The 27,874-nt window shown below is 45.6% G+C and overlaps 1 protein-coding gene across 1 annotated transcript in view; it reads right to left on the bottom strand.

Moving 5' to 3' along the window:
• The window catches only part of ELOVL6 (ELOVL fatty acid elongase 6), a 68,707-nt gene extending 53,426 nt beyond the window's left edge, over positions 1–15,281 (bottom strand). The window contains exon 1 of the mRNA XM_021394700.1: positions 14,998–15,281. Coding sequence (XP_021250375.1) covers positions 14,998–15,086 — 89 coding nt within the window. The 5' untranslated portion in view covers positions 15,087–15,281. The remainder of the gene's footprint in view (positions 1–14,997) is intronic.

The following is a 27,874-nucleotide window of genomic DNA, read 5'->3' as shown; positions in this document are numbered from 1 at the left end:
TAATCACTGCAAATCAGGATAGAAACTGTCAGCTACTAGAGGGCAGATTAAACTTTAATATAGTTCAGAAACTCTGGAACTTACGATTGAATTGCTGGAGAAGCACTCTTATGCCAAAAGAAGTTCAAATGAAACAGAAAAAAGCAGCGGCTGATATTTATTCTAGTGCTGTAACCAGCAGGATGTTTCTCCCTGGGAACCTGAAGTGGGCTGGAAACACCCAGAGCTGGGTTTCATCTTGGTGAACAAGGCTGTATGGTCTGTTGGACAGCTTCTTACACCTCCTTGGCTAGCACACTGTTTTACACCTCATTTGAATCAGTCCAAATCTGTTCCCCTCTCTCTCCACCTCTGCTGGGCAGATGCAGGTACTCTGTGCAAAGCCAGCCAGCGACAATTCCTACAACTACATCAGTCTGTCTTGTGAAAATGGTTTTAATTTTTAGCCCAAATGCAGCGCTGAAGTCTACACTGGTTAACAACAGCAGAAAGAAATTCATCCAAGGATATGGGAAAAACAAGTACTCTTGCAGAGAGCTGCCAAGTCTGAAGCTTTAAAAGGTATCAACATACCATGTAGGCCAGTAAATAGTACTGGATTAAACATGAATGCTAAAGGTCTATTAAAGTCATTAAAATTAACACCTTAGCCTTAATAACAATGCACTGCGTTAAGATGACTCAACATGCCTGTAAAATGAACAGCTGGAAAATCTGGCCTAAGAGAGAACTAATATATGGATGTTTCCCTGTCTCTGCCCACAGCAGGTACCAATCACCTCCCTGTATCTTAAACAAAAGGCTGGACGGCCTGATTTGGGCCAGGGAATGGATATAGAGTCCTGGTTCCCATTTTCACTCCTGAGTTCTGCATTGAAGCAGCCATTTATCCCCTAAACTTATTGTGCGGCTGAACAAGGGAACATCAAAACACCGGAAGCAGCTGCTGCTGCTGGGGTGGAGGAGAGATCCTCTGCTGCAGTGCCACTGCTCACCCTGTCCTGAGACACAGTGTCACGCTGAAGACAAAGCCCACTGGTTCACAAAGGTCAGAGAAACAAAGAAATATTTCTCTAGAGCAGATCTCAGAGTATGCAATACCACCAATTGATAAAGATGAGGCACCTTTTCTAAAGCTCTCATACTACTGTCTGTTGCAGGATTGGTTTCTGTTTGGTTGGGTAAAACGAATATAAATTTATCATTTACAAATGGCTGATGCCAGATTTTCTTTGCCAGTAAGCAGAACAAAAAACAGAGGAAGCTGAAGTAGAGGAGGACTAATTTAATGGAGGACGTGCAGCTCTGGTCATCATTTATTCCTCGCTGAATGGGGCCACAGTGCCAGGCACTGCTTTTGAGAATCAGTAAGAGTAAGCGCAGAGAGTACACGCACCCTCTTTGTACTGTTTGCAAACATATTTGGTACAGTACATATTCAGAATCAATGACAAAAATGTAAATCCAAACCTAAGCAAAGCTGGTCACAAGTCCTTAGTATTGTCACTGGAATGCCTGGAGGGCCTTCAGTGCTCAGTTCAAGAAGCCGACAGTCATTGCTGCTACAGAGAAACATTTAACTTAAGAAAACACCAGAGGAGCTGTGTGTTTAATGCCATCCAGTACTTGCAGAAGTCCCAAATCAAAAATACCAAGACTTCCAAGTCTTGAATTTCTGTTTGCAAATGCCAGATATCCTTGGTGTGACTAAACCTGCAATACCAACACCTACAATAAGCAGTACCATAAATACAGGTTGGTATAATAAAAAAAAAGAACTGGTGTGCAGAGGTCATCACTTCAAAACAGACAGGATTTCAAAGGTGTCTTTAGTGCTGGATTACACTCAGTGATGTTGGGGAGTGCTGGCTGCCCACTCCTGCTGTGACACAAACTGATGAGCAGGAAAAAGCAAACAGAAAAAGTGTGCTTCATTTACAGTAGTGCTGCTGTGAGGTTATCCTGCGTGGTACAAGCTCCTGGGAATGGGTATATAACAGTCTTTGATCCATGAGGGAAGAAGTTGTCTGCTAATTAGCTTCCTGGTAATTGACCATGCAATGTCATTTCTTGCATGAGGATTGCTGGTAAAACATTGTACATCATCTAACAAAAAAAAAAAAAAGAGAAAAGAGCATTATGTGAGGGCAACTTCATGAGACAGGCTTCAAATTAGCCTTAGGCAAGCGGGCCCTAAAATCTACACATGGACAAAAAAAATAAATGGTGACTTGATCAAAAGAGACTGAGAAGACAAGATAGACACAACCAGATGGGATACCCACAGACAAGATTTAGGAGCCTCAACTGTAAAGTGAAAAGAATTGAAGATGTAATTGTCTTTGCATACCAAACTCAATCCTCAAAGATTTTAGGGAGTTTTGCTTAAGACTGGTACTGATGGTATTTGGGCAGATAAGCAGGAAATGAGCTGTACTTCCAGATGCACCTAAGCATTGTACATCAAGAGCAGTCATCCTTTCAAGTGGCAAGAGACTCAGTCACTCACTGGCTCTGGGTGGAAGATCAAAGTGGGAAAACAAGCAGAGCTGCAAGGGAGCAGATCACCCAGGGAGACTGGAGCTGGGTGAACCTCATCTGGGAGCATCCTGCCAGTCTTTGATTTCCCATGCAGAGATGGCAGAAGCAGACCAGTGGGGCTCCAGCAGCCCTAAAGCTCCTCCATGATCCTAAGCCATGCCCACAGCCAGCCCTTGCACTGCCCAGCTTGGAAGTGCTTTCACATGGGGACAGCATTGCAGCAAGGGACAGAGGCACAGCAGTCTCTCCTGTGGAGGCCCTTCATCCCCTTTATTTTGTTGCTGTTGCTCACTGGTATGTGAGCAATGTTAACATTTGTCCTGAAACGTAGATACCTCCCACCCCAACTGCAGGCAAACAAGTGCACTCTGATCGTAGAGCGTCCAAGGCACAGCCCTGGGAGCAGAGATAAAAATCAACACACCAGGAAATACAAGGGAAAAAGGCAGCACAAGCGTGAGTCAGCAGATGTGGGCAGCGCGCCTTAGTCGGGCAGCCTTGCTGGAAGCACTGCAGGCAAAGTCAGATAGGAAGCTGTATCTCTGTATCAACCTGGTGACACACCATCCCTGTGCAAAGGGTCCCGTTTGCAAGGAGGACAATGCATTTTCATGTAGCTTTGGGGAAGGTTTTGCTGCAGATTTCTTCCATTTCTCCCCTTGTCTAGGAAAAAAAAAATCCATACCATGTTTAGAGACGGAAGGGTGATGGTGGAGATCTAGTCACTTGTCACCGCGAAGTCTGCCTGGTCTCACAATTAGCTCATGGGCATTGTAGGCCAGAAAACGCTCCACTGAACCTGTTTACAAATTAGCCTGTGTCCTGGCTCATCCTCCCACAAGTTCTGCAAACTAAGTCACTGACCTTTTGCCTTCGGCCAAGGAATCACACACGGCCGCCCCACACTTGCTGGCTGCTGCTGCAGAAAGCGGTGGTAGGACAAGGCAGCAAGGGACAGGGCCGGGAAGTCTTGCAAAACTCACTGGGTTTCAAGTCACCAGCAAACTTACAGCCAGCTGCCAGTTTTTTCTGATACGGCACACACAAACCATCACTAGCCAGCATTTCTGGGAAACAGGCCCGTGATCTACCACATAACCCCATTTACCACATATGTACTTCACCCATGTGTTGTCCCTCCTCTCCACAGCAGTCCTGCAGGAAGCCCATGGAATGGCAGCTGAGCTCGACTTAGCAGCACTCAGATCGCCATCTGAACGAAAGCTATATCTAACATCATCGCCACCATACATACTCCCACAGACTGGAATAAATCCCAAACATCAGTTTTCATAGTGAGGGATTTCAAAAGCCCACAGTTCTCCAAAAGGGTGCCTTACCCCTCCTAGGGCAAGAGGTATGAGGAGCAGCTGACATCCCTGGGTTTGCTCTGCCCAGAGCAGAGGAGCTGAGGGGAGGCCTCATGGCGGCTGCAGCTCCTCAGGGAGCTCCACTGTCTGATGACAATGACACGGCCTGAAGGAACGTCATGGAGCTGTGTCAAGCAAGAGTCAGGGAAAGATTCTTCACCAAGAGGGCGGTGGACATAGAACAGGCTACCCAGGGCAGTGGCCGTGGCCCCAAGCTGCCAGAGTTCAAGGAGCCTTTGGACAGCACTCTCGGGTATAGGGTTTGGATTCTGAGTGGGCCTATGTGGAGTCAGGGGTTGTATTAAATTACAATTTACAGCTTTTGTGCCCGCTCATGCAGCCAGGAGACTGCTCAGTGTGTGTGAGCCACAAGCCACATGTGTGCTTCCATGGGTACTTAGTACCAATGGACACATCATCTCCATCTCCTGTGGGCTTGCTTTTGGGAAAGTCACACAGCCAGCTGGAACAGTCAGACAGCTCACTGCCTTCATCAGGCCTTTGTGAGGCTCCACAGGAGGTCACGGCCCCAGGCGAAGCCATGTCAGGTGGCCCTGGCCATCTGATTGCAGCTGTGGTTGTGTGCTCCAGATCCAGCAAAAACCAGCAGGCTAACCCACTTTGACATCACCTCTGTGAGCAAGGAGCAAAAGGGAGTCTGCCACTGTTGCCCCACTGGATGGCTGACATTCAAGGGGCAGGGCCAAGGAAAACACATGTTGGTACGAAGCTTACACTTGATGTGCTTCAGCCTACTGTATGCACCAAGTGAGGCTACCAAAATTGCTGGAAATCAAAATCTTACTTTCCTTTAATGTCATATAGGACTTTGGAGCTGAGAAGAGACCTCAGGTGAAAGTCAAAGAAGTAGTCAAGCTAGCCTGGTGAGATTTCCAGCCACAGTGGCTTTGAGTAGCCCTCAGATCAGCCCCAGTAGCAGTGTAGAACCACTACTTGCAAGGCATCCCTCCTATCATTAGAGATGTTACCTAGCTTTCTGTCATTAAAGCATATAACTCACCTAGCACATGACTGTAGTATTCTGTCTAGATCTTAGTGAAGGGCAAAAGGATATTGAAAAACAGTAACTCTCCACAGTAATACAGTGAACACAAGTGTCTCTATTTTAACAACACAAGAGCTTCTTGAAATTCCACGAAGACTCATTCTTGAAAATTCAAGCAAGGAAATTGGACTAAAGACGTCTGAAGCCTAATTCATGTCCCCTTTAAGCAGATGCAACGTGATCTAGCTTAATGGAACTGGACCTACTCTTTGCCAGCAATAAATTTGGATTCTAAGTAGTAAGGTCATCAGGAGACAGTCTGGACAAAAGACAAAAAGGCTGGAAAAAATTGTAAAAGGAAAATGTACCAAAATACATATGATCTGTCAAGAGGCTCTCTCAATTACATATACCATTTAAACTTATGTAGTTTAAAACTGCTCACCTTACTCATAAAAGTTTAGAGAGCCAAGGACCACCCTCAGGATCTTACATACCTTGCAGGACTACCCATTGGCCTTCCTGACATGAAAGCTGCTGAAATCATGAGGACTGCTAAGGCAAGAAGAGAATTTGGAAAGCCTGAGGTTGAAATCTGTGCTCCCAGCTTTAATGCTGATACACAATAGATGCTAATGGACCTATTTTCTTAATCTAGTCCATTTTTCTTCTCAATCAGGGCACACTAGCAGAAAAAGCACAGAGAAGAGCACTGCTCACTCACCAGGCACTAAAAGAATGTGTTAGCTCTTATAATTACTCTTTCTCCCTGGATTGCCCGTTTTATCAGCCTGGTGTGCATTTTTCCTAACTGTAGACACAATCTCCTTTCTCTTCATATTCTTCTTGCATCTTTTCCAATTATTCCACTTACAGTAATGACCATTTCAAAATATGCGTGTGGTCACAAACATTCTACATACCAGATGCTACATTACATTTATCTAACACATACAAGTTTAGAAACTTTCTCTCCCATATTAAGTCAGCAGAAAATTTACTATAGATTTTATCCAGGATTTTCCCAGCTAGTTGCTGCTATGTACTTTTTAGAAGAGAGGCGCCTTTCATAATAAGATACGACATAGGCTGAGCAAAGCTACAAACCAGCAGTCTTCTTTTGTTGTTGCTCTATTCCAGAAATCAAGGACCATGCAACTACATCAAAGGCAACATACATGGGCAGTGTCTTGAACAAGGGCATCTTGTGCAGTATCAGACCCACAGAAATGCAGTGGTATGAAGCCAGTATGATTGGCATGAATCACCAATCCGAGTAAGATTTAAAAATAAAGGATTTAGCTCCAAAGTACTTGCAGGGTTCTGAAACAACAAATAATGATGTAAAAAACCAAACTGATGCTCTGTGTACACAGAGCCATTGCGAAACAGAAGGTCACTACCAGACTTCTGGTGAGTGGTACCAAAAATAGTGTTTTCTTCATCAGGCATCAGATTAAAAAAACAGTATTTAAGCAAACAGGAGTGACCAAGTGAGGTGAAAAGTTGAACGAGGTCATTAGCTTGTTTCAGACAGCAGCCAACAGCAAAAATGTAATGGGGCAATGCCTTCACAAAATAATGAAGACGTTCTGCATCTCAAAACACTTTCTGTTTCTTGAATAACTTGTTCCATCATGGTTCCACAATCAATGTTGTGTACATTGCACATTGTTGTGTTGTTAATGCAACTCTGTGATTTCAACTTCTACCTAGGAAACACAGTGAAATCACCAGCTGTCAACCAAGGATGACAAAGAAACAACAAGCAAGCAAGGAATCTAAACCTAAGCTGATCAGAAAGTTCTTAGTTACGAACAAACACTTCCCTTGATTGTGATCTGCAAAGACATGAAAAACGAGTTGGAAAACCAGACCCTCCACAGAGCGCAAGAAAGGGAGAAAACCCAAGACTTTCAGCTGCCTGCATATGTTGTATGTTTGAAACCACGAAACTCCCATTAATGTTTACAGAAGTCCTGCATTCAGCAGATGCACAGGAGAACTGGGAAAATTCCCTATTAAAGCTAAAGTAAGAGGAAAGCCAGACTTTGTAAAGATTTCTTAATAAAACCACTAGCTGAAAGGGACAGCGCGACAACTTCGGCATCCTGCTTTTGTTTATACTTAGGGGAATTTACTACCATCTTAAGTACCTCTTAAGAGCTCTAAATGAGAAAGAAAAAAAGAAAACCAGACAACTTTATTAGTCAGAGGATCAGATTCCTCAATAATACCACGTTGGTGTTCTTACTGAGATGAACTTGGCCCACTGTTTCTTTCTCTTAAAATGTTAATTGGCAAACCCTGGGACTGTTCTTTCTAGGTGTGTTTATATGACTGATGGCTTGAGACATACAGGGTAGATATTCATCCTTAATAATACTCGAGACTGACCATAAATTTCATGTCCAGGGGTAAATGAAGCCATCAGATGCCATAATCATTGCGTTCAAATGGAGGAGCTCATGATCGTGGATGATGATCAACTTATTTTTCACTCAATTTCCAAGCTTCATATGCTGGAACTAATTACCAGTAAGTTTTAAAATTTCTACTTAAAAGTTATCTTCAGAAGATATCTGAAGCTTTATTGGACTACTTGAAGGACAATTCCTTCCATAAATTTGCAATTAAGAACGGCCTGGACTTTTGCAGTTTAATCCCATGTTAACAACAATAAACTGCCTTCTCTGCAAAATTAGAGCAGATTCTTACTCTCTGGTTACCACATTCATGGAGACAGACTTTGACCCACATCCTTGTCAAGAATGATGCCTTCTTCAGTGCTACACAAATGTGAAGCTGCATGGTATTAGTATAAAAGCTATGTTTTCTGAATTCTTGTAATGTAACTACTCATATAGGTCTTACCACCTCAAAATAACCTCTGTGACATGGTTAAAACAAACAAACAAACCAAATTTAATACCTCAGAAAGAAATTGCTTCATATTTTCCAGCTAAGAAACTGAGACACAAGGAGCAATTTTCAGAGATGACATAAGCCCCCAGCTTTCATTGAAACCATGGGACTTGAGCACATTTTGAAGTACTATTCCTGGAGGATGGATGTGGGTTTGGACTGCGGGCTATGTGGGTTTGGGCTATGGCTATGTTCAGTTTGAAGCCAGGTTTCCCCCACGCTCAGGGATGGATGCACTGATCATCATTTCCCTGCATGCTGTGCATTGCACAAACTACTGCACAACCTCTGCAAAGCCCCAGGATCTCTGGCACAAGGTAAACCATTGACATGGGTTGTTATCTCCTCTTCTTCATCACTCCAAATAACCACTCTCCCTACACAGGGTCAAAGATTGCTTGGCAGATACAAGATCTGCCCATCATTTCATCACTTTATGGCATATCTCCTCTGCAACATCCTGGCCACTTACCCCGGCAGATCAGGTCATGTTACTTTTGGAGCATTTCCACCTGCTCCTGAGTCCATAATTAGCACAAGTAAGCCTCGTGGCAATCAAAGGTAAGACTGTTGCCCCCACAGGAGTCAATAAGGCTTGCAGTTGAAGATGTGTAATGGAGCACAGTACAAAGAGCACAGGGAAAGTTGCTATCACATGCAATTGCTGCTTCAGATGGGAAAGCAATACACATTGCCTCTTTGGCTTTGCCCTTTAGGATGAGAAGTAATGGTCTCAAGTTGCATAAGGGGAGGGTCAGATTGGATATTAGGAATTCTTTTTCTCAGAAAGAGTGGTCAGGCACAGGCTACCCAGGGAGGTGGTTAGGGTCACCATACCTGGAGATGTTCAAGAAACACGGAGACGCGGCACTGAAGGACATTGTTAGTGGGCATGGTAGGGATGGGTTGGACTAGATGATCTTAGAGGTCTTTTCCAATCTTAATGAAGTGATAGAGCTGCTTCCTTGAATTAGCCCAGGGGCAAGCACAGCCATGTTGCTACCCACATTGCAGCTGGCCAGGATGCCTAACCTGAGTGTCCCTGCAGAGTACCCCACCAGACTGCACTGGCATCCCATAGAAAGCCCAGGGAATGCTACACTGTGACACACATATATGAAAGCGAGAACAACAGGGCTCACAGTGCCAGCAGTGCTGGGGGCTTCACTCAAGGATGGAACATCATGTTGCAAGGCACTGTGACAGCACAAAGTAAAGGCAAATTTTTTCTGCTTCAGCCAAGGACAAGATTCAAGTGGGCCGATAAAACAGTTTACAAAAAAAAAAATTGTATAGCTGTACACAGGTAACATGGCTGTACTAATAGCACACATGTCAATACAGTCTGAGTCAGTAAAAGGTTTATTTTTCATTTTAGCCAATGCCAACTTACATTTAAAAATAATAATATATGTTAACCTCTGATCATTTCCATTAGAAAAAAAAAGCATCTAGACTTTCTCTTGATTAAGCTTTCAAAAGAGTGCTTTCTGTCATCTTGCTTCGTGCATCCCCAGGGGACCCTGCACTACAAAATCACTCTCAAAGCTACAGAAAGCTCCGTAAGCACTCATAAAGTTTACCCTTGAAGCAAAAAGGGAAATCTCAGCTCTGTATTCTCCTGCACATCAACAAACTCTGAAGCAGAGCAGAGTCTCTGTGTTCACCCATCAGCCCATCACAACTGCCCGCACCCCAAAGGCACTTGGGGAACCGGTCCAGTGCTAACACTGTTAGGAAAACAGCAACATTACAGCCTTTCCCTCACAAGATGTCACCCCTTTTAATCTCTGCATTTATCCTCAGATAAGAGAGTCCTCAGATGAAAGTCAGCTGAGAAGCGCTTGGGCTAGGCTCTTGAGCAAGGGGCAGAGACTGTGTAACGATTTAAAAGAAGAAATAAGTACAAACGTCCCTTTATCCCCAGTGCCACTACAGGGAGCGGAGGAGAAGACATCAATTCCAAACACAAAGCAAAAATTTGAGGGTTCGATCACTGGCCAGACCTTTCTCTGCAGAGGCCAACAGGAACAGGACCAGGCTTTACTCCTTAGGGAGCAATAGATGCTCTGGTCACAAAGGCTGACTGCATTTTCAGTGATCAGGGAGGGCAGTTACATTAGGTAGAGTAGCAAATGGAGGGATCAAAAGTCCTAACTGCGCTAGTTGCATTCTGCTCTCACGAGACAAGCATAGCTGAGGATGTTAGCTGTGTTTTCAAAAGTGCCGAAGTAATTCAGCATTCTACAGCTCTTCCCAAACGAAAACTCTCCTCATTATTCAAATTTGCATTTGAAATAAAAATAACTGCAATCTCCTAAATGAGTTCACGCTGGCCATTCTTACTAGGTTGCTACTCCCACGAGCACACTGTGTTTCACACACAAAGCAGAAGAAATGTCTTCACTCTCAGAGGCTTAAAAATTCATGAAGCTCCAGGACAAGAGATGTGCTCAAACTCTGGGGATAGGATGAGAGAAAGGCCAGTGACTGTGTTTCAGAGGCAGGCTGAATCTAGAAGTCACCAACACTTTTATCTTCAGGATGATATTTCTGTGCCACCATCTTTTCTGTTGTTTTCCTCAAGCACACACAGAGACAGAAAATACCTGATCATCTGAACTCTGAAATGACAAGTGCTGCTGCTCCCCACTTGCACTCGGCCTTGCACTTTCAGAGAGGCAGGGTTCTGTGACGCTGCAGTACATCAGCCTTTTGCTCAGAAAAGGATGGAGGAAATACAAAGGAGTTGCTATTTGCTAATTTCTGTGGAACCAACACCACTCTGTACCTTCAGCCTTTCAGCTTTCTGGCCAGTCTGCACCAGAGAACAGCAGAAAGGCCTTCTGTGCACTGGAATAAATGTAAAGGTAACCTGCATTCTCTGAACTTGGTCAAATAAAACAGCCTCCGTGGTGAAGAGCAGCACCAATGCTGCACTTTGTGTCCTTGCCGTGGCACTCAGGAAAAGGACAGGGTGACTGCAGTATCCCTCTTTATGTTCCCCTGGCATTTTGCAAGCACTCAGTTTAAAAATAAATAAATAAATAAATAAGTAATTTACATCAGTCTTTGGCTGCCACGCACATATGCCTGGAGAGACAGGCACAGCCTCTCATTCTTGATTTTTGCATGAGGTAAGAGTACTTAAGTGGATTAGAGAAGCTTGTTCTGCATTTAGGAAACAAACCTGTCCAGAACGATGGTGCCTGCATGAATTATTAAAAGGCAAGCACATTTCGAAACCCAAATTGGCTCACCTTCTGCCTTTCCACATCTATTTTCAATCTGGACTGAAAAGAGAATTACAGCGGGGCATGAATTTCTCCCGGAATCAGGGGCACTCTCTGTCTTCTGCCACATAGGAATTTCAGATAACAAAAGGTTAAAACCAACTTTTTAAGTACACAAGCATTTACACTAATCTAGGGCTCACGGAGTTAATTCCACAGTCATATTTGAGTTGCCAGAGCCTTTAAAGAGGAAAATGAAGTGCTTCTGACTTTCCACAGGGCTTTGTTCTGTCCTACAGCTTCATTAACAAAAATGGCCACTTACTACAGCACAGCCCCACAGCATCCTCGGGGAGCAACCAGCTCTGCTTTCATCCTCCTGCTGCCACCTGAGAGCTCGCTGCTGCCTGCCAAGGGTTAAAAGAAACAGAGAGACATGGAGAGGGATGGGGAGAGCAGCACCCTCCAGCGCGGAGGTCCCGGGGCACCAATTGCTCGGGATGGGTTCCCGGGGCTCTGCCGCTGACGGCGGAGCAGCACAGGAAAAGTTTCTGCGATTTTCGGCAAGCCCTCGCGTGACGTCACCCCAGGCAGATAATCTCAGCACAGTCAGCACAGGCCTCCTGCCTCCCCATTGGCGAGCCCCTCGTCAGCAGACATCTGAAGATAATTATTATTGGCCAGACAATTATAACAGGAACAACTGTCACTCGGTGCCGATGCCCCAACCTGGCGCTCTGCGGCGCGGCGGCACCCAGCTGCCAGCACTCCCGTCACCCATCCCTGCCACTTCTGCTCTGGCCGCTTTCTGCCGCTGCAGTGCCTGCAGGCAGGATCGCAACGCTGCTGGCCCCTTTGCTGCATGCCTGCCTGAGCCCCGAGTCCCCTGCAAAATCAAGAATTTATCGATTCCAAGAAATGAAGGGCTAGAGCAGCACCCACTCTCATGGAGCAGCTTGATTAAAAACAATAATATTCCGCAGATTATTTGCTTCATCTCTCTTCAAGGGAGTTTGGGAGGAGGTGGTAGGACAGCTTGATCCGAGAATTCGTTTTAAGCAATTGTTTTAATAAACTCCTGGCTTAATTCTTATCTTGCCGAAATCCCAATTCCCGCAACACAAGCACGATAAGATCAGTGGCATGCTACATCTTACATGAAAATCCAGCTATCTGATGGCAGATGGCGGTAAACAACAGCCTTCCCACAATACAAGTGCAAGGAGCTCCATGGAACCCAATGGACCTAGTAGCACTTTAGCATCTCCCAAATCTGCTGTTACTGGCATGGGGTAGGGAACCAGCTCTTTGCCCCTGCCACTGGTGGCCTCGCATCCGCCCTGCCGCCACGCAGTAGGGCAGTGGGACGGCACATCAGGGAGGCATGAAGTCCATGGGCTCGGAAGTACTGGGAATGGACCATTCATTTTCCCTCTGCATCCCAACAGCAGCCCTTGTACAGCACAGCTAATGTAGGCCCACGCTCCAAACAGCCTTCTCCATAAACTGAAAGAGGAACACCTGAGATGAGGCAAGGAGGCCCTCACTCACTGCTGTAAGAGCTCTCAGCCATCAGGAAGGCTCCATCCACATCAGCCTCACAGGGAACACTTCCAGAGGCAGATGTGGGAGTGAGGAGAACAACCGCAGCTTGCACGTGCGCTGAAGGCAAGCAAGGGTATTCGCAATGGGTGATGTGTCAAGCACCCTGTGACATTCCTTAGCCCTGAGGAGCAGCTTGGAGAGTGAGGATGGAGACAAAAAAGGCTCAGTCCTTGCAAAAGAGAAGCAGCCACGTTGTCCCTTGCACCATCACACATACAGACCAACCACACTGGTACCCAGGGGCATGCTACTATCCCAGGACTTTGTGTTCAAGCTTTTCCAGCTCTTGGCTGGAAAAGTTTTAATTAAAAGGGCTCGTTACTATTTAAACAGCCCAGAACCCAGAGGGTATGTAAAGGGATTCATGTGCTGCCTAAATCTGGTCTGTCTTCATATGCAATCAAGTCGGACTCCACAGATGTTCCACCAAACCCAGAAGACACGCTCAACACCTAGAGCCACTTCTTTGCATCTTACATGCTACAGATCTTATTTATTATTATTTTTTGGCCTTGTAAGGCATCAAGAACTATTTCTGAAATGGAAGTAAAATAACAAATGCCACACCTCCGGGACTTGTTTACCAAGATATAATGACTATTAAGAGCATAAATTCTTGCCACGGACTTCTAGGAAGCCAGACTCCTTGGTCCATGCTCCTGTTGAGGAGGAAACAACAGTATTTATCCCTCCTTAATAACCTCATCTCATGGTCATGGTGTGTGCATCCAAGTTCTGCCTACTAAGCTGGGAAGGCAAGCACTGCCACCAGTGTCACTGCAGACAAACATACAGAGTCATCCTGATGGGAAGAGGGGAAGCCTCCTTGTACAGCCCTTAGCTGCTGTGTTTTATTTGTTAGTTTTCTGCCAACATTTCACGTGCTGGAACAGGACCTGTTTCATTAAGTGAGTAAACTTCCATCAGACAAAGATGCATAAGCTAGCTTGAAATTTGGGAGAAGTTTCACCATTATTTTCAAGAGAAGCTTGCTAGAAGAGAGATCGCAGCAGGCATAGCTCCATCTAATTCCCTGAAATGTCCCTAGGCCAGACTGCTCTTCTCCTTTACTTCTGTATGAATCAAACTTATGAATGCATCAGCTCTTTTATAGAGGGCAAAACTACACCGAGACCCCATGCACATGGAGCAGCCCACCCCTGGGGCTCCATGGCAAAGCACAGAGTTGATGTCTTCCCCTATTGAGCCCGGACAGCAGGCTGAGTCCCAGCTAGCTAACTGCAGCAAGCAGACAGCCAGGGAGACTTCAGTAATGCTGCTTAGCATTTATACAGTGATTGATGTCCCTCAGGCCCTCAGCAAACAGCATCTCAGCCACCAAAGCACCCCAGCATTATTACCCCGGGTCTCTGCCAGCTGGGGAAACTGAGGTCCAGGAGAGGTTATGTAATTGTCTCAAGGTCACATAATGAAGAGCAGGAGAACCGTGAGGACAACGCAGGAGTCCTGGTTCCCAGTCATGTTCTTTAATCTGAACTGCTTCTCCTGTGGCTCATCCAGCTAATGCACATCTCAGACATCACCCCCTCTGACTTCTCTACCAGTTTGCCCTATTCTGATGGCAGCTTTCCTCCAGAACATGCACAAAAAAGGGAAGCACCCAACACTCAGACGAAGAGCACCTATATGTTCTCGTTTCTCCAGAGAGATGAGCGGCACAGGGTACCAACACAAGTTACCCACATGAGCCACGATACGGAGTGCCCACACGAGTAGTGAGTGATACAGGGTACCCACACAGCTCATCTGCAGGAGAACAGGGATACACAAAACCCCAGCTGGTCATTTTGCTCATCCTGCCCTCAGAAAAAGCCCAGATGAGACGCGGGAGGATGCCGCAAGCCCCTGCCCGAGCCCTGCCAGGTACCTGGCACCTTCCCGCCTCCACGGGCAGGGGCAGCGCTGCCCGCCGCCCCCCCGCAGCTCCCCGGGCTGAGGGGACCGAGGGGCCGCGCAGGGCGAGACCGGGCCCCGGGCGAAGGAGGGCGGCAGCGCGGCGCAGCGCGGGCGAGGCGCGCCCGGCGAGGCCCAGGCGGGCGGCGCGGCACCAGGACGCGGAGGGCGGCGTGGGCGAGCGGCCGTGACGGGGAGGGGGATCCCGGCCCCCGGCCCCAGCGCTCCCCGCGCAGCCCGCAAAGTTGATAGCGGCGCGGCTGGAAATGAAGTTTGATGGGGAGCCGGGGCGGGGGGAGCGGGGCCGGGGAGCTTCGGGGCCAGGCAGGTAGCGGCGGAGCCCCGTGCCCGCGCACGGCGCCGCGGGGCCGCGCAGCCGGCTGGGCTCAGCGCCGGCACTCACCAGTTCTCCTGCATCCACTGGATGGCCTCATGCTCGTTGAACTGCTTCTCGAATTCGTATTCCTGCAAAGTCAACACGGACATGTTCATTGGCCCGGTGGCTGCGGAGCCGCTCCCCGCGCCGAAATGCCGCCTGCCGCCTCGGGAGCCGGAGAGCTCCCGCCTCCGGCCTGGCCGCCCCGCCTCAGCGGTACCCCGGGTTTAGCATAGCTCCGCTCCCCTCCGCGCCTCTCCTCCCGGGCCCGCCGGTCTCCTCCTCTTCTGCAGCCGCCGCGCCGCGCAGCGCCCGGGGGCGGCGCGGTCTTAGTGCCCGCCCGCCGCCGCCGCCGCCGCCGCCCGGGACACCCGGCCCCCGCCGCCCCCCGGCCAGCTGGGGAAAGGGGAGCCCCCGTCCGTGATGGCAGCCCCGAGGTAAAGAAGCACGGGGTGAGGCTCAGGCAGCACTGCACACCCCAAAACGCCTCTCGGCCCCCCGGCCTTTCTGCATCTTCATTCAGCGTGCACCTGCTGAGGCGGCGGGCCCCGCAGCTGCGCGGTCCCCGCGTCTCACCGCCCGGCACGGCACGGCCCAGCACTCTGCGGGGGCACCGGCCTGCGGGAGGATAGCCCCGCTTTGGGGTCGGTGCGTCCGTGGGGCCGCTGGAGCACGGACCTTCACCCACACCTAGGGCAGAGACCTGACGCAGGGCCGTCACCCTCTTGGGGTGTGTTGATGTATCCTTCATTTCATCTTTCCTGGCTCATCTGCCCTGTGCTGTTGTCACCAGCTGAGTTCCTTCGGCTCCAGCAGGGCCAGCACCCTGGCCATGCTTCTCCCAGCAACTCAGGCTGAATGCAGGGCCCAGCCCCTGCTGGCTTTGTGTTCTGAAGGCAGTGGGGTTCCCACTTTCATGGATGCCAGCCATAAGTAAGCAGAGCTGGCGTAGGTCAGTACGCTATTGACACTTGTGGATTTTAGTTCTCCTTGACATGGAAGTGTTTAACATTGTCCAAGCACAGAAAAAAAACACAACTTGGAGCCCTCAGGTTGTGGGATACCAACAGCTAACGTGTTTGGTGTTCCTATCTGCATTTTGACAGCCATGCTCTGCAGCATCATGTTTTTCAGCTGCTCATACTGAAATTGCAAGACAGTGCTGAATTATTGTTTACTCCTACTGTACCAGAGGCCTTCAGCAGATCCAGGTCCAGCAGTCCTTCCTCAAAGAGATTGCTGTCTGCATGGACACGATGCAGTAGCTTAGGAACACTCCTCTCCCTGCTTTCCACACAGAGAAGGGCAGCTCAAAGCTTTTCAAAATTGCTTCCTGCAGCCACCAGATTGCAGGTGGGGAAGGGTTTGGGCACAGCCGCCTTCCTTTGCTCTCCTACTCCAGGTGACTGCCCCTGAAGCTACTCAGGGTCTGAGCAATGGGAAGGCTCCCCACCATCGTTCCAGGAGCAATGCTTCCCCATGGCAGCTCTCTGCTTGCATGCCTGGCTCCTGTGCCAGCCTGGCTTCCTGTAGGTTAGCCCCAGCTATGCTACTCCAGCTGAAATGTCACCTGGCAGTGCCCTCATGGCAGTGTGTGCCTGGGCTCGCTCCAAGAGCGGGCACTACTCATGCGTCTCAATACTATTTTTAATACAGGGATGTGGAGAAATCCATTCATAATTCAGCAAACACTGTTGTACATTAGCTTGCTTTTGTCGAGCATTACTCTTAAACAAGTAAATCTGGACCCCAGCTTTGAGAGTTCTATACTTATATTTAGGTGAAGCCAGTCCTTCCTCCTCTGCTGTCCTGGTCCCACGTAGGCTACCTGAGCATTCCTCCCACCACATGGCTTTCTGGATGGTAACACCTCCACTTGCAGCACATACAAAAACCTGCGTGGACACTGAAAGAGTGTATAACACCTCTACAGCCTTAAGGAGTTTGTAAGCCTTGTTTCTAGATGCTTATATAAGTTGCATTTGAGAACACTAAACAAAAATATATAGCCTCTTCTAAGGGAAAATAACTGTTATATAACCATTTAAAAAGTAATTTGATTAATTCTCACATGAAAGCAGTGAAAGTTGTAAATAAACTTTCATGAGGAGGGATGGGGCGAGAATGATAAGGTTTCAAAATTAAGTCTTCAAAAGACAGGGAGCACAACCTTAGCAAGTCCTTCTGCCTGCATTCATGCGCATACCTTCATATTTTTTTCTATGAGCTCCTTGTCTCATTCAGTAAGTGGCTAGTTATCAAGCATTAATGTTTATTTCCTTTATCCAGGATGCCTCCTAAGGCTGTACAGAATGTGTAGCAGCTAAACACTGTATTTTATACCAGATAGACAGTAATGCCATTTACATTTTACCCAAGAACCTTTGGTTGAATAATGTGAGCAGGTTCATTCAGGGTTTGCAAAGAGCTGTCTAATCAGGTTGAGCACCTCACCATCATCATTCCCGCTACTAAGCAAATACTTTTTCCTCCCTTGTCACAGTGTTAAATTACTACAAAAACCATTAGGCTTCATTGCTGTGAGGAGTGATTTTGAATAGTTTGGCATTCTGATGCATAGTTGGATGTTGACTAAACTCTTAGCAGCTGCTGGGAAATGAGACGCTATATTGCTGACATGTCAACATAAGGTATAGTAAGTGGCAACGAGAGACGACATCGTAATTTAAACATAGCATCAATTACTAAAACAAACAAAAACTTGAAGGAGGCCTGTGTGTTGAAAGCTTTTTTTCCATCTGCATCAATTGATGTATTAAAGGATTTAATTTCTCTCTACAATTTTGCCTTGCTTGAAAGCAAAACAACACACAAATAATGGAAGCCAGAGAAAACTGGGGATTCCTATATACTCTGTAATCTGGAAACAATTCAGTGGTGCCCTTGGATGGTGCTAACAGCAGAATGAAGAAGGTGGGCATCTCTGGGACTACTAGCTGGTCCTGACCTGTCCTTCCAAAGAGAAAGTTTTCATCAGGTACCAGGGAATAAATAACAAGATGGCTAAGGACCATTTACTGTCAGCCCAAGCCTATCAGTGAAGGCCCACAACGGGGTCAGTCTGTGCCACCGTGCTGCACTGGGACTCAGCCACAGCCTGAGCAGCTGCTGCGGTGGGGCAGAGCAAATCCCACAAACAAACTGCTGAGCCTGGGCAGCCAGCTGGTAATAAATCCTTAGTCAGCACTAATCAGAATTAAAATGTTGTAAAGGCATTTAAAGCTGAATTACTGTGTCATCTTTCAGATCTGTAAAATAAGCCACGTCTCAACATAATCCTATTCCGTTGCACTACAGTAGCCAAAGACTTCAAGTTGATCACGTGCTTAAAAACCAACAGAGTGCTCTGAAACCACCCATCTCTAAGCTCACCTGTATTATTCTTAGCACAGGTCACACCAGTTACAAGGAAAATGACAATGTGACAGGAGTGAAATGCAGTGTAAGGTTGCAGCTCCTGTGGGCAGCTCAGACAGAAACCTGCTCCTCCTCATCACTGGGGCTATGGCTTAGATGGGTTAGATAACAGCTCAGCCTGTTTACAAGTGGGATGATAAGAGCATTGCCTTCACATGGTTTGTTTCATCACTCCCTACCTTCAGTATTTTCTTCACAGCCATAAGCATTTCTCAATTTGTGCTTAAGCTTGAGGCCGTGGTTCTGGGTCAAGAAGCGGAGAATCTTTTGTGGTTCTGAAGTACACAAAGTCTTGTGCATAAAATACAGTTCGACAGCAAAACCTCCCTCATTACAGCCATTTCCATATAAAAAAAATTGTATTTCCCATTTTTCTATACTCTAGTAGCGGTTCTAAGTGTGCCCCAGATGGTATCCATTCATAGGCAAAAGGCAGAATTTCTCTTCCTACATACATTTTCTGGAAGTACATCTACAGATATGTAGAGGGTTTCATCCCTGCAAGCAGGGAGAGAACACCACTGAAGGCTTATTTTCTTCACTAGACTCTTGGGTTTGATCCCATCAGTAAAACAGAGAGAAAATAAACTCATTTTCCCTGCTGAGAGGTCAACAAAATGATCTATTTTTTTTAAGGGAAGGAGGCAAGAGGAAGAAGTGAAAGGCAAAAAGCTCAAACACAGGCACACGAGCTGGACACCTACACTGGCCACCCAAGCCTGCATACTGAGGTTACACCACAGATCTACGGCAGAACTTGGAAGATGAGACAGGCTTTGTGGTACTTGGTGCTGGATGTTAATATGTATATTTGCTTGACATTCCTACATATTACTTTTTAAATCTATTAGGCTAAGAACAGGAAGTGTGGTTGAAATAATGGGGTCTGTGCAACCACATGCTAAATATTTGCTCTTATATAGCAGTATGAAAGAATCACAGGAGCAGAAGCTGCTGCTTCAAGTGATCAGTGCTGTTATTTCAGGTGTGCATTTGTGGTATGTGTGTATTTTAGGTGATGCATGTGGAGAGATAAGGCACTAAAGAGCATGTATACATCAGCCTTAACTCTCCATACTTTTTCACGTTTCTTGAAAGCCTGTTTCTATGTACTTCATGATCCTTGAAAGAGAGCAAAAGCCTGACTGTTGCTTTAATAAAGAGGCTGCATACAAAAATACTGGGCATCCTGAGAGTCTTGTGGTTGGATTTTTGTCTTTGTGGTTTCACCCTCATGGACAGAGCTTATCTGCCAGCAGTGGTTAAAAAAGTGTAATTAGGCAGGCTTAGGCTTTTCACCTGCTTTTGCTCTGTGCAGGTTTATCAGCTTCCAGAGCCAGTAAAACTGATATCACTCTCTCCTGAACAAACGAGTTCACTACTCTCTCTTGCCTAAAGATCTTAATATGTAACAGTGGTACTGCCAAACTGCTCACAGGCTCCATCCCAACTGTTACAGCCTGCAGTACCTACAGATCCTCAGTTTGCTACAGGTTTTTGAGAGGCCAGCTTGCAATCGCCCTGGAAAGTCCTGCTGAACTCAGGAGGGATTGAGCAGTGTTGCAGTGCTTGATCTCCTGAGGCAACAGAAGCAATGATGGCATTTGGAAGCCATGCTCAGCCCACTCACTGTCCATTAGAAGATGAGAGCCATCACTTGGAATCCCTCAGCAGGAAAGCAATAATAGGATTAATTTCTGTTAATTACCACTTATCTATTATGATTAATATTACTATTACTTATCACTGTTATTAAATAAAATATGTGCTACACAAATCCCATGGAGGGGCTGTTATAATGAAGGATAGGACTCAATCATCAGTCATGCTGCATGATCTCTCTGATGGTGCTGATGAGACCATACAGGTATGCATACATGCATGCAGTGGCCCACTGATTTAAAAGGAGAAAAAGAAGGTCTTGCTCTGCTATATAAGAATATTTAAGAATGTCATGTTTAACTTTATAAATATTGATTATATTCCATATTGGAGGATTAGGAAAAAAAAAAAAAGATGTCTAGCTTCAAAACCAAAAATGGGAAGTGATTGCTAGGATTTTCTCTTGTTCTACTACTTCATTGGCTGGACTAATCCTGCAGTCAGTGATGAAGGGGATACAAAAGCTGAGTATATCTTTATAGTCACCTCCTCTGAAATCTTTAGCTTTACATAGCAAAGTCACTTGCTCTGTGCCATCTGGAATCTGTGCAAAAATAGTCTATAAAAGAACTTTACTTTGCAATTTAGAGTTATGTGCTCTTTAGAGTACAGGAAAGAAAAGTCATGCAATAAAGTGGTTGTACAGAAAAGTAGTTGCAGAAAGAATGTCTTTTTAAAAGGCTGCCTTTAATTTTTGAGTATATCTTTGAACATCTTCTGGACTATGCAGGTATTTTTTGGCCTCAGAAATCCTTTCTGTTGTTGGTGTTAACATAAAAAGCTCTGTGTTAGCATTAGATTGAAAGAAGGCTTGAAGAAATAAGTGGACAACAAAATGACAGTTAAACTGCCAGGGTTTTGCAGGAAGTCAGTAGGGTCGAGAGGAAGCGTTTGTACCCAGTTGTACATTTGGTATGTTGTTACTGTATCAGAGGCATAGAGAAGTCTGTGGGTAGGCAGTCATTGACCTAGCCTCATACTACCTGGTCTCCCAGGCAGTTTTATCAGTATAGATGGAGCTGCGTTGTGTCAGAGCTGAGGACTCTGGCATTACTCATTTTGGGTTCAAGGCATTTGCAAGGATGTGGGTGTTTCATAGTGCCTTCTGAGATGTCCTCCAGTGTCCCACGCAGCCTCCAGCATCTGTTTCCCTTATCCCGTGTCCTATCTGCCAGTCCCAGGGATGTACTGGGTGACCTAGCCCACCTACCCGTGGAAGCAGACATCTACATGAGCAATGCCTGTGTGCCGAAGTTATTCTTGTTCCGCCAAAGAGGCCATAGAAATGACTCCACTGGAGGCTGCTGATCATGTGGAGGATAAATGCTGTTTGGGAAGCGTTCCCAAATGATAGGTCATTCTGGTCTCTGCTTCAGTGGATTGCCATGCTGGCAGGGGAAGACTGCCTGAGTAGAAGGGCTGAGCCAACCCCATTGCCACAGAAGGGGAGTTTCCCCTGCCTGCTCTCCTGTTGGTCCCCACCTCCGGCACTCCCCTAAACCCTTTGTGAACTGATTCAGACCATTAAAGGGGATAAGTCACCTACAAAAAAAAAAAAAAGTAAATAGCTTGTGTTGTGATTTGCATTGGCCAGGTGCTGACCAAGGATGTTGCTGTAATGCAAACTTACAGCAGAAACAACTTCCCACTGGTAAGAGTGGAATGCTAACACAGGTTAGCTATGGGCTGGCTATCCTAGCCAAAAGGAGGAATTAAGTTGAGTTGGCTTGGCTGACTTGAGCTAAATGTGGGAGAGAACCCTGCTTCAAGTGATCCTGATTTGGAAATTAGACTTTTCAGAGTTCTGTAATGCAGTTTGAGCCATAAATTATCACATGGGCATAAGGTAAGATGTGAACACAGCTGTTTAATTATTACTGAGTATGAAAAAAAAGATAATGTGTGCAAATGCTGATTTTCTCCCACAGTTTAAGTGCAGATACTGGGAAAAAATCTTTCCAGAGATAAGAACTACCTTCCTACAGAAATACACCACTGTCTTTAATCCTATACTCATTTCCCCAACCATTTCCTTCAGTCCTTTCCAGGACAATCCAAAGATGACAGAAGAGTTTTCCAGCATGATCGTAATTACCAAATTATCACTCTGATAATCATCATGACTTGAATATGCAGAGGTCAGACACTGATCAAAGGAAGTGTTCCGATTTCTGCCCAGGGCTTTTCCCTAGCTCCCATAGGAAAGGATGGTGAATTCATGCATTTCTTATTTGAGCACCTCACTTGTTTAAAACAATACCCTATAGAAAAGAACAATGACTGTTTTATCACCTGGTTTGTACGATCATAAATTTTGTCACCAGAAGCTCAAGGTCTGAGTTCCAAAGGTAAAATGATTAATTACTGAAATCAACAGAATATTTGTTGGACTTCAGCCAGGCTTCAGGCAAGTACAAACACAATTTACGCTTACACCGCAAGATTGAGAACCAGAAGATTTTTGTTCATTGACCCTAAGTGAGCTAATGCTAAAATTTCCAAAACACTTCTTTGCTTCAGTGTTTCTGGAAACAAACCATTCTCCCATTGCAACAGATACGGTGAGACTAAACGCACTGCCGAGTTTCAAAAGTTTGGAAAGCCTTGAAAGGAAAGTGTTATGTTATATAAAAAGCATAGTTATTATGTTGCTTATCTGCTACATACGTTATCCACAAAATTAAAATGTGTCATACTCATACTGTTAATAGTATAAATGCTTGTCTGTGATTCTGGTCATCAGTTAAGAAAGATCTGGATGCCAGCGTGCTGTATCTAGGTATCAATTACTACCATGTTGTAAAATGCCAGTGTTGCACTTGTCATGATGATCTACTGAGACACACAGAGACAACTCAAGTGGCTGTTAATTATGCCGCAGAGGCAGAGCCCTGACTGGGGAGAACGCAGAGCTAAAGCACTCATCAGGAGGCACTGCCGGAAGGATGGCTCCCTGAGCGGTCTCCTGATTTGTGGCTCCCCAAAGGCTGTGTATCACTTTCTCTGCACAAGCTGGCTCAGAAAGAGGGATCCCCTTCCTCTGCTTGGACTTGCATGGATGGAGAAGGGCCCGAGCCGGCTGTGTGCCCTGCTGGATGAACTCTACCAAGGAATTTCCCCAGGGAAAAGCCCCCATTCCCTACAAAAAACTGGTCTGCAAGTTGAAGTTGATGGTTTTTCTGTGTTTTGTTTTCTTTTGTTTTTTGCAGAAAAAAAAAAAAACACAATTAATTGTTAAGGCAGATGGGTCATCAGGCTGCCCCAGAATTGTTGGAAGTTGTTTATAAATAAAGAACAATGACCACGTGCTCTTGCGGCAAAATGCTGTGATTCCTTTTAAAGCGGCAGGGACTCGTGTGGCTTTCAGGGAGAGGATCCTTTTAGGACCCAGCCACGGGACACCTGCTCCCACAGCACCCTGCTGCTTGCTGCATGCTGGGAGCAGCCCACTTGTGCTGTCTGGCTGTGCCCTCTGCTGGAGCCTGCCATGTGGGTGCCATAGTGTGAGCCAGGCCCAGAACTTGTCCTAGACCAACAGGGTGGGCAGTGCTGAGGCCCCAGCTGGTCACACAGCTCTGCTCCCCAGCCTGAGTCTGGCCCTGCCAAGGCAGCTCAGCCCAGCCTGAGCTGGGAAATGGCCAGGCAGCAGGACATGAGCAGACAAGAGTACTTACTGCAGCCAGGTTGCCCCTGGCAGACAGGTTTGGACTCTACTTCAACTTCCCATCCACTGCAATAATGCCAAGTCATGTTTTCATTAGAGGGTTTTGCAAAGACCTCCCAGAGGCCAGAACTAATAATAAAATGTGTGTTACTGGCTTATTCTCTGAGTTGCCATTATCAACACCCATAATGTGCATGGTGGGACTACTTTCTGCTCTCACAAGAAGGAGCGTGGATCACTTTGAATTTACCTTAAAAAAGTTTAACATCTTGAAGAGGATATTCCTCTTTAGCAAAAATCCATTCCATGCACATTCAGAATTAATATGATCCATGCACAGACGTTGATTCAATTGCAGGTTGATACTGGAACATCCTCCCATATTTGTTGCACTAGTAGCATTCCAACACAAGTGAAAGCTTCCAGACTGACTTGCCACAGACAAGGCTGTGCTATCTCTTCCATGCTGTCTAGGTAAACAGATCTTGTAGCTTATCAGACCTTATGCAGGTCATAATTGCTAAGATTCACTTAGATAAATAGGAAACAGAAATAAATTTTTCTTATTTGTACCTTTGTCCTCAGACAGTAACAATTTCTAGAATTTTTTTCTCTCTAGACATTTCAGTTCCATTTCACTCCCTTTCCGTTCAGATTTGTTGATCTGACACCTGTCACCTCTCCATTTTCTTCAAATCAGCAAACCTCAATATTGGAACTGTTAGGAAATAAAGACAACAAACAGAATTATACTATATAGAATAAATTATTGCTCCAAAACATTAAAAAAAACCAAAAACATAAATACCAAACAGAGCAGAAAGAAATCAGATCTTTCTACCCATCTGCACACGCATGCCCCAGAACCTTTCAACTATGCTTGGCATTTTGTACTTCTGCACTACAAATTTTTGTGAGCATGTCAGCCTAAATACATCCTTGATGCAACTCCAGTGACATTAACGCCTGGCTTTCACAGGGGCTACATTCAACCTCAAAGGCCTAATGTACTTTTTGGGATTGACACTACTACAAACGTAGTAGTTTCTCATCGTTCTCAGTTTCAGGCAAAGTAATTTAAATGGCCATGAGACTGCACTTTTGACTTGTATTGCCCAGGTGAATCTCTGGAAATAGTGTACCCGACTGCATATAGAATGAAGCCTCCTGATTTTCTCTTTCAGCCCTCATTCTTGTGCACTGATGGCCACAGTGATGATCTGAAATGAAATTAAAGTATTCTCTCCGTGGAGAGACCTATGCAGTTACTGAAGATCCATTAAGGGAGGAGAGAAAGGAAACCAAAGGAAAAGAGAAATTTTTCTTGGAAGACTATTTGAACAACTATATTCATTTACATTTGTCAGCATTGTTTTTGTGTAGAAATACTCGATGGAAAAAAATCAAATTAATTTCTATGCATGTAAACAAATATGCATCTTAGTTTACCACACACATTTCTAAAGGTAAACAACATTTACCTTTAATATAATGTACCTCTTATGTATTTTGTTAAATACAGTGTAGCATGCAATCAAATAGTATTTTGCCTCTTGTGTCCTGTTTGTAGCACTGAGACGAAGGAGCATCAGAGATTAATTCAGTGGTGTATTTACGTGTAAATATATACCATGATTTACCATAGACATGCAGCTGAAACTAAGGGCAGATTTGCTACTGAGTTTCAAATGCATTCACCTGCATTTTCAGCCTGGAAGGTCACCACTCTGTTTTCCTAGCAGGAAAAACCCTCTTTACAAAGTGCCGTGCAGTAGCTCAAGCTGCAGGGAAGAGTGAGTCAAAGTACATTATGATTACGGAAATGTAGGTTTCTGACTTTCCTAGCATATCTTTAGCCTCTGTCCTCCTGCTGGCCATTGTAATCACCACCTTGCTCCAGCATTTGTTATTTCACTCTTCACATTTTCAGAGCCTGGCTGACAAACGGTGACCTCAGTCAGATGTTAGGGAACTGAAGCCATCATCTGTTGGTTGATAACTCATTTATTTAGATACTTCACAATTCAAAGCAGAATACTGACTTTAACTGCAGAAGACACTTCAAGGTCAACCCCTGCTTCATAGATTCTAAGCACACTGTTAGCTCTTCCATAGAGTATTCCAATGATTCTGCTACCAGGTGATCCTAATTAGGCAAGGCTTGGTGAAATTTTGTTAGTAAATGCAGCTAAATGTAGTAGAGCATTCAGTCTAAAGGAATCTGAGCCACGAGTCCAGGTGAACCCAGTTATGAGGCTGGATACCATCCCGCCTGCCCTGGGCTTCCTGTGCTGCTGCCAGCACCACTCTCTGCCTTTCCCAGCACCTGCACACATCTCCTGTCCCCACTAGTACCTTCGAGCTTTAACCTGCACTGTCAATACAATGGGAAGCACTGACCAGCTTTTGCTGTAGGTGGCCTTTCTGGCTTACCTGCTTCCTCTTATGAAAATGAGCCCTTTTATTCATTCTCTCCATGTCAGAGTGCTGGGAATAGGTACTAGCAGAGACAGTGCTGAAATGTTTCAATTCCTCTGTACACACCTAATTATAGCCATGAGCAGGTACAGCTGTAATTTGTGAGATGTGCACTGGAGCACATCGGTGATCATCCTGGCATCTTCCCTGGCAAGCTGAGCAATACAGTGATCTCACACAGACAACTTCCTCAGCTTTGCCTGCAGAACAGCAGCCTGGATTTCAGCCAGCAGGGTTTTGCTGCTGGAGGTGCCGGGCCTGCAGGTAAAACCTTGTTCTCCACTGAACGTAGGAGCTTAGCAAGGAATAACTTTAATGAGCACCTAAATTCCATTACATGCCAAGGTAAGCAAATGTGTTTTCCATTTCCTTCATGGATGGACCCTGTTGGAATTGGTCAGTATTTCCTTAGTGGGAGCTGGTCACTGCCCTGAGTCCTCCCTGAGTACTCTGCACTGGTCATGCTGAGTGGCTTTGCAAAGGACAACCCTTGTGTCTCTATAATGCCTATTTTGTTTATAATTTCATTAAGGCATTCTGGGAAATTTTTCAATCTATTTCTGTACCTATTATCTTGGCATTCCTAGGTAACATAGTTGCAACAGCATCACTAAAGGAAGATCAACCATTTGATCTCAGTTTCTTTTATCATACATACCAATTCTTTCTAGCCTCCATCTAAGCACAAAACAGCAGCAATGACAGGCCTTGGAAGGAATTACAGAACAAAATACCTCCTGCCCAACCTTCTGCTTGGTGGGGAGTGGAAGGGTCTCACACCAATTTTGCCCTTTCCATACAAATCACAGTATTACATACTGTTTTTAGCAATTGCAAGAAACAAATGAAAAAAACATAGTAACCTTATTATACAAATACAGTATCAACATAACTTGAAATAACATGTTAAAACCCAGTATGTAACCATCATATTAGCTCTGACTGACACCTCAGACATGATCTAAACTGCCTCAAAGGTACAAGATATTCTCCTGAGGGAGGTGTTTGTATTTTTTGATGTAGTGAAGTCTCAGCATTTTAGTGTCTCCTACATCTACCTGACTGTGCAAGCAAGGAATGAGGCCTGTGCTCCTAGGTGGAGACAGGACTTTGTTTCTTCCTGAATTCAGCCTGTCTTGGGTGTAGCAGTAAACAACTGAATGGAAATAATTGGCAAAGGAGGATGTCAGCCAAGAAAGCACAGAGGACAGTAGCACTCTTAAGGTTGTGAAAAGTCCATGCTTTTGTTTCAGCATCATTGAATTTCACAGAGCCATCACTTATGTCTTTAATTATTACACATACAGAGCAAGCTGGCAGGATGCTCAGCGTTGCTCCAGGAGCACAGGTAGCTGCAATCACGCAGACATAATTTATGCACTTACACATTTACAAAAACCTGCCAGTGGTTCTGACAGGAGACAGGCGCTTGAATTCCTTAATGAAGTGGCAGCCAAAGACTATTTATTTTTTTCTTTTGGTATCTTGTCTGCTTTAATTGGCTCATTGGGAGCACACTTGGAAAGCAGCTGCAGAACAGCAGCACAGCATCACCGTACGGGTGGCTCTCTGAATCGTGGGTGGATGCCACAAGGAAACATCTGCCTTTTAAACTCAGGTGACTGAGGGGGTGAATTTGGAGACAACCGGTAAGGAGAGGAC

Source organism: Numida meleagris, chromosome 4 (assembly GCF_002078875.1).
Source record: "Numida meleagris isolate 19003 breed g44 Domestic line chromosome 4, NumMel1.0, whole genome shotgun sequence".
In the NCBI taxonomy this organism is placed as follows: Eukaryota; Metazoa; Chordata; class Aves; order Galliformes; family Numididae; genus Numida; species Numida meleagris.
The sequence above is the reverse complement of the archived record's forward strand: the minus strand, read 5'-3'. Positions and strand labels throughout refer to the sequence as shown.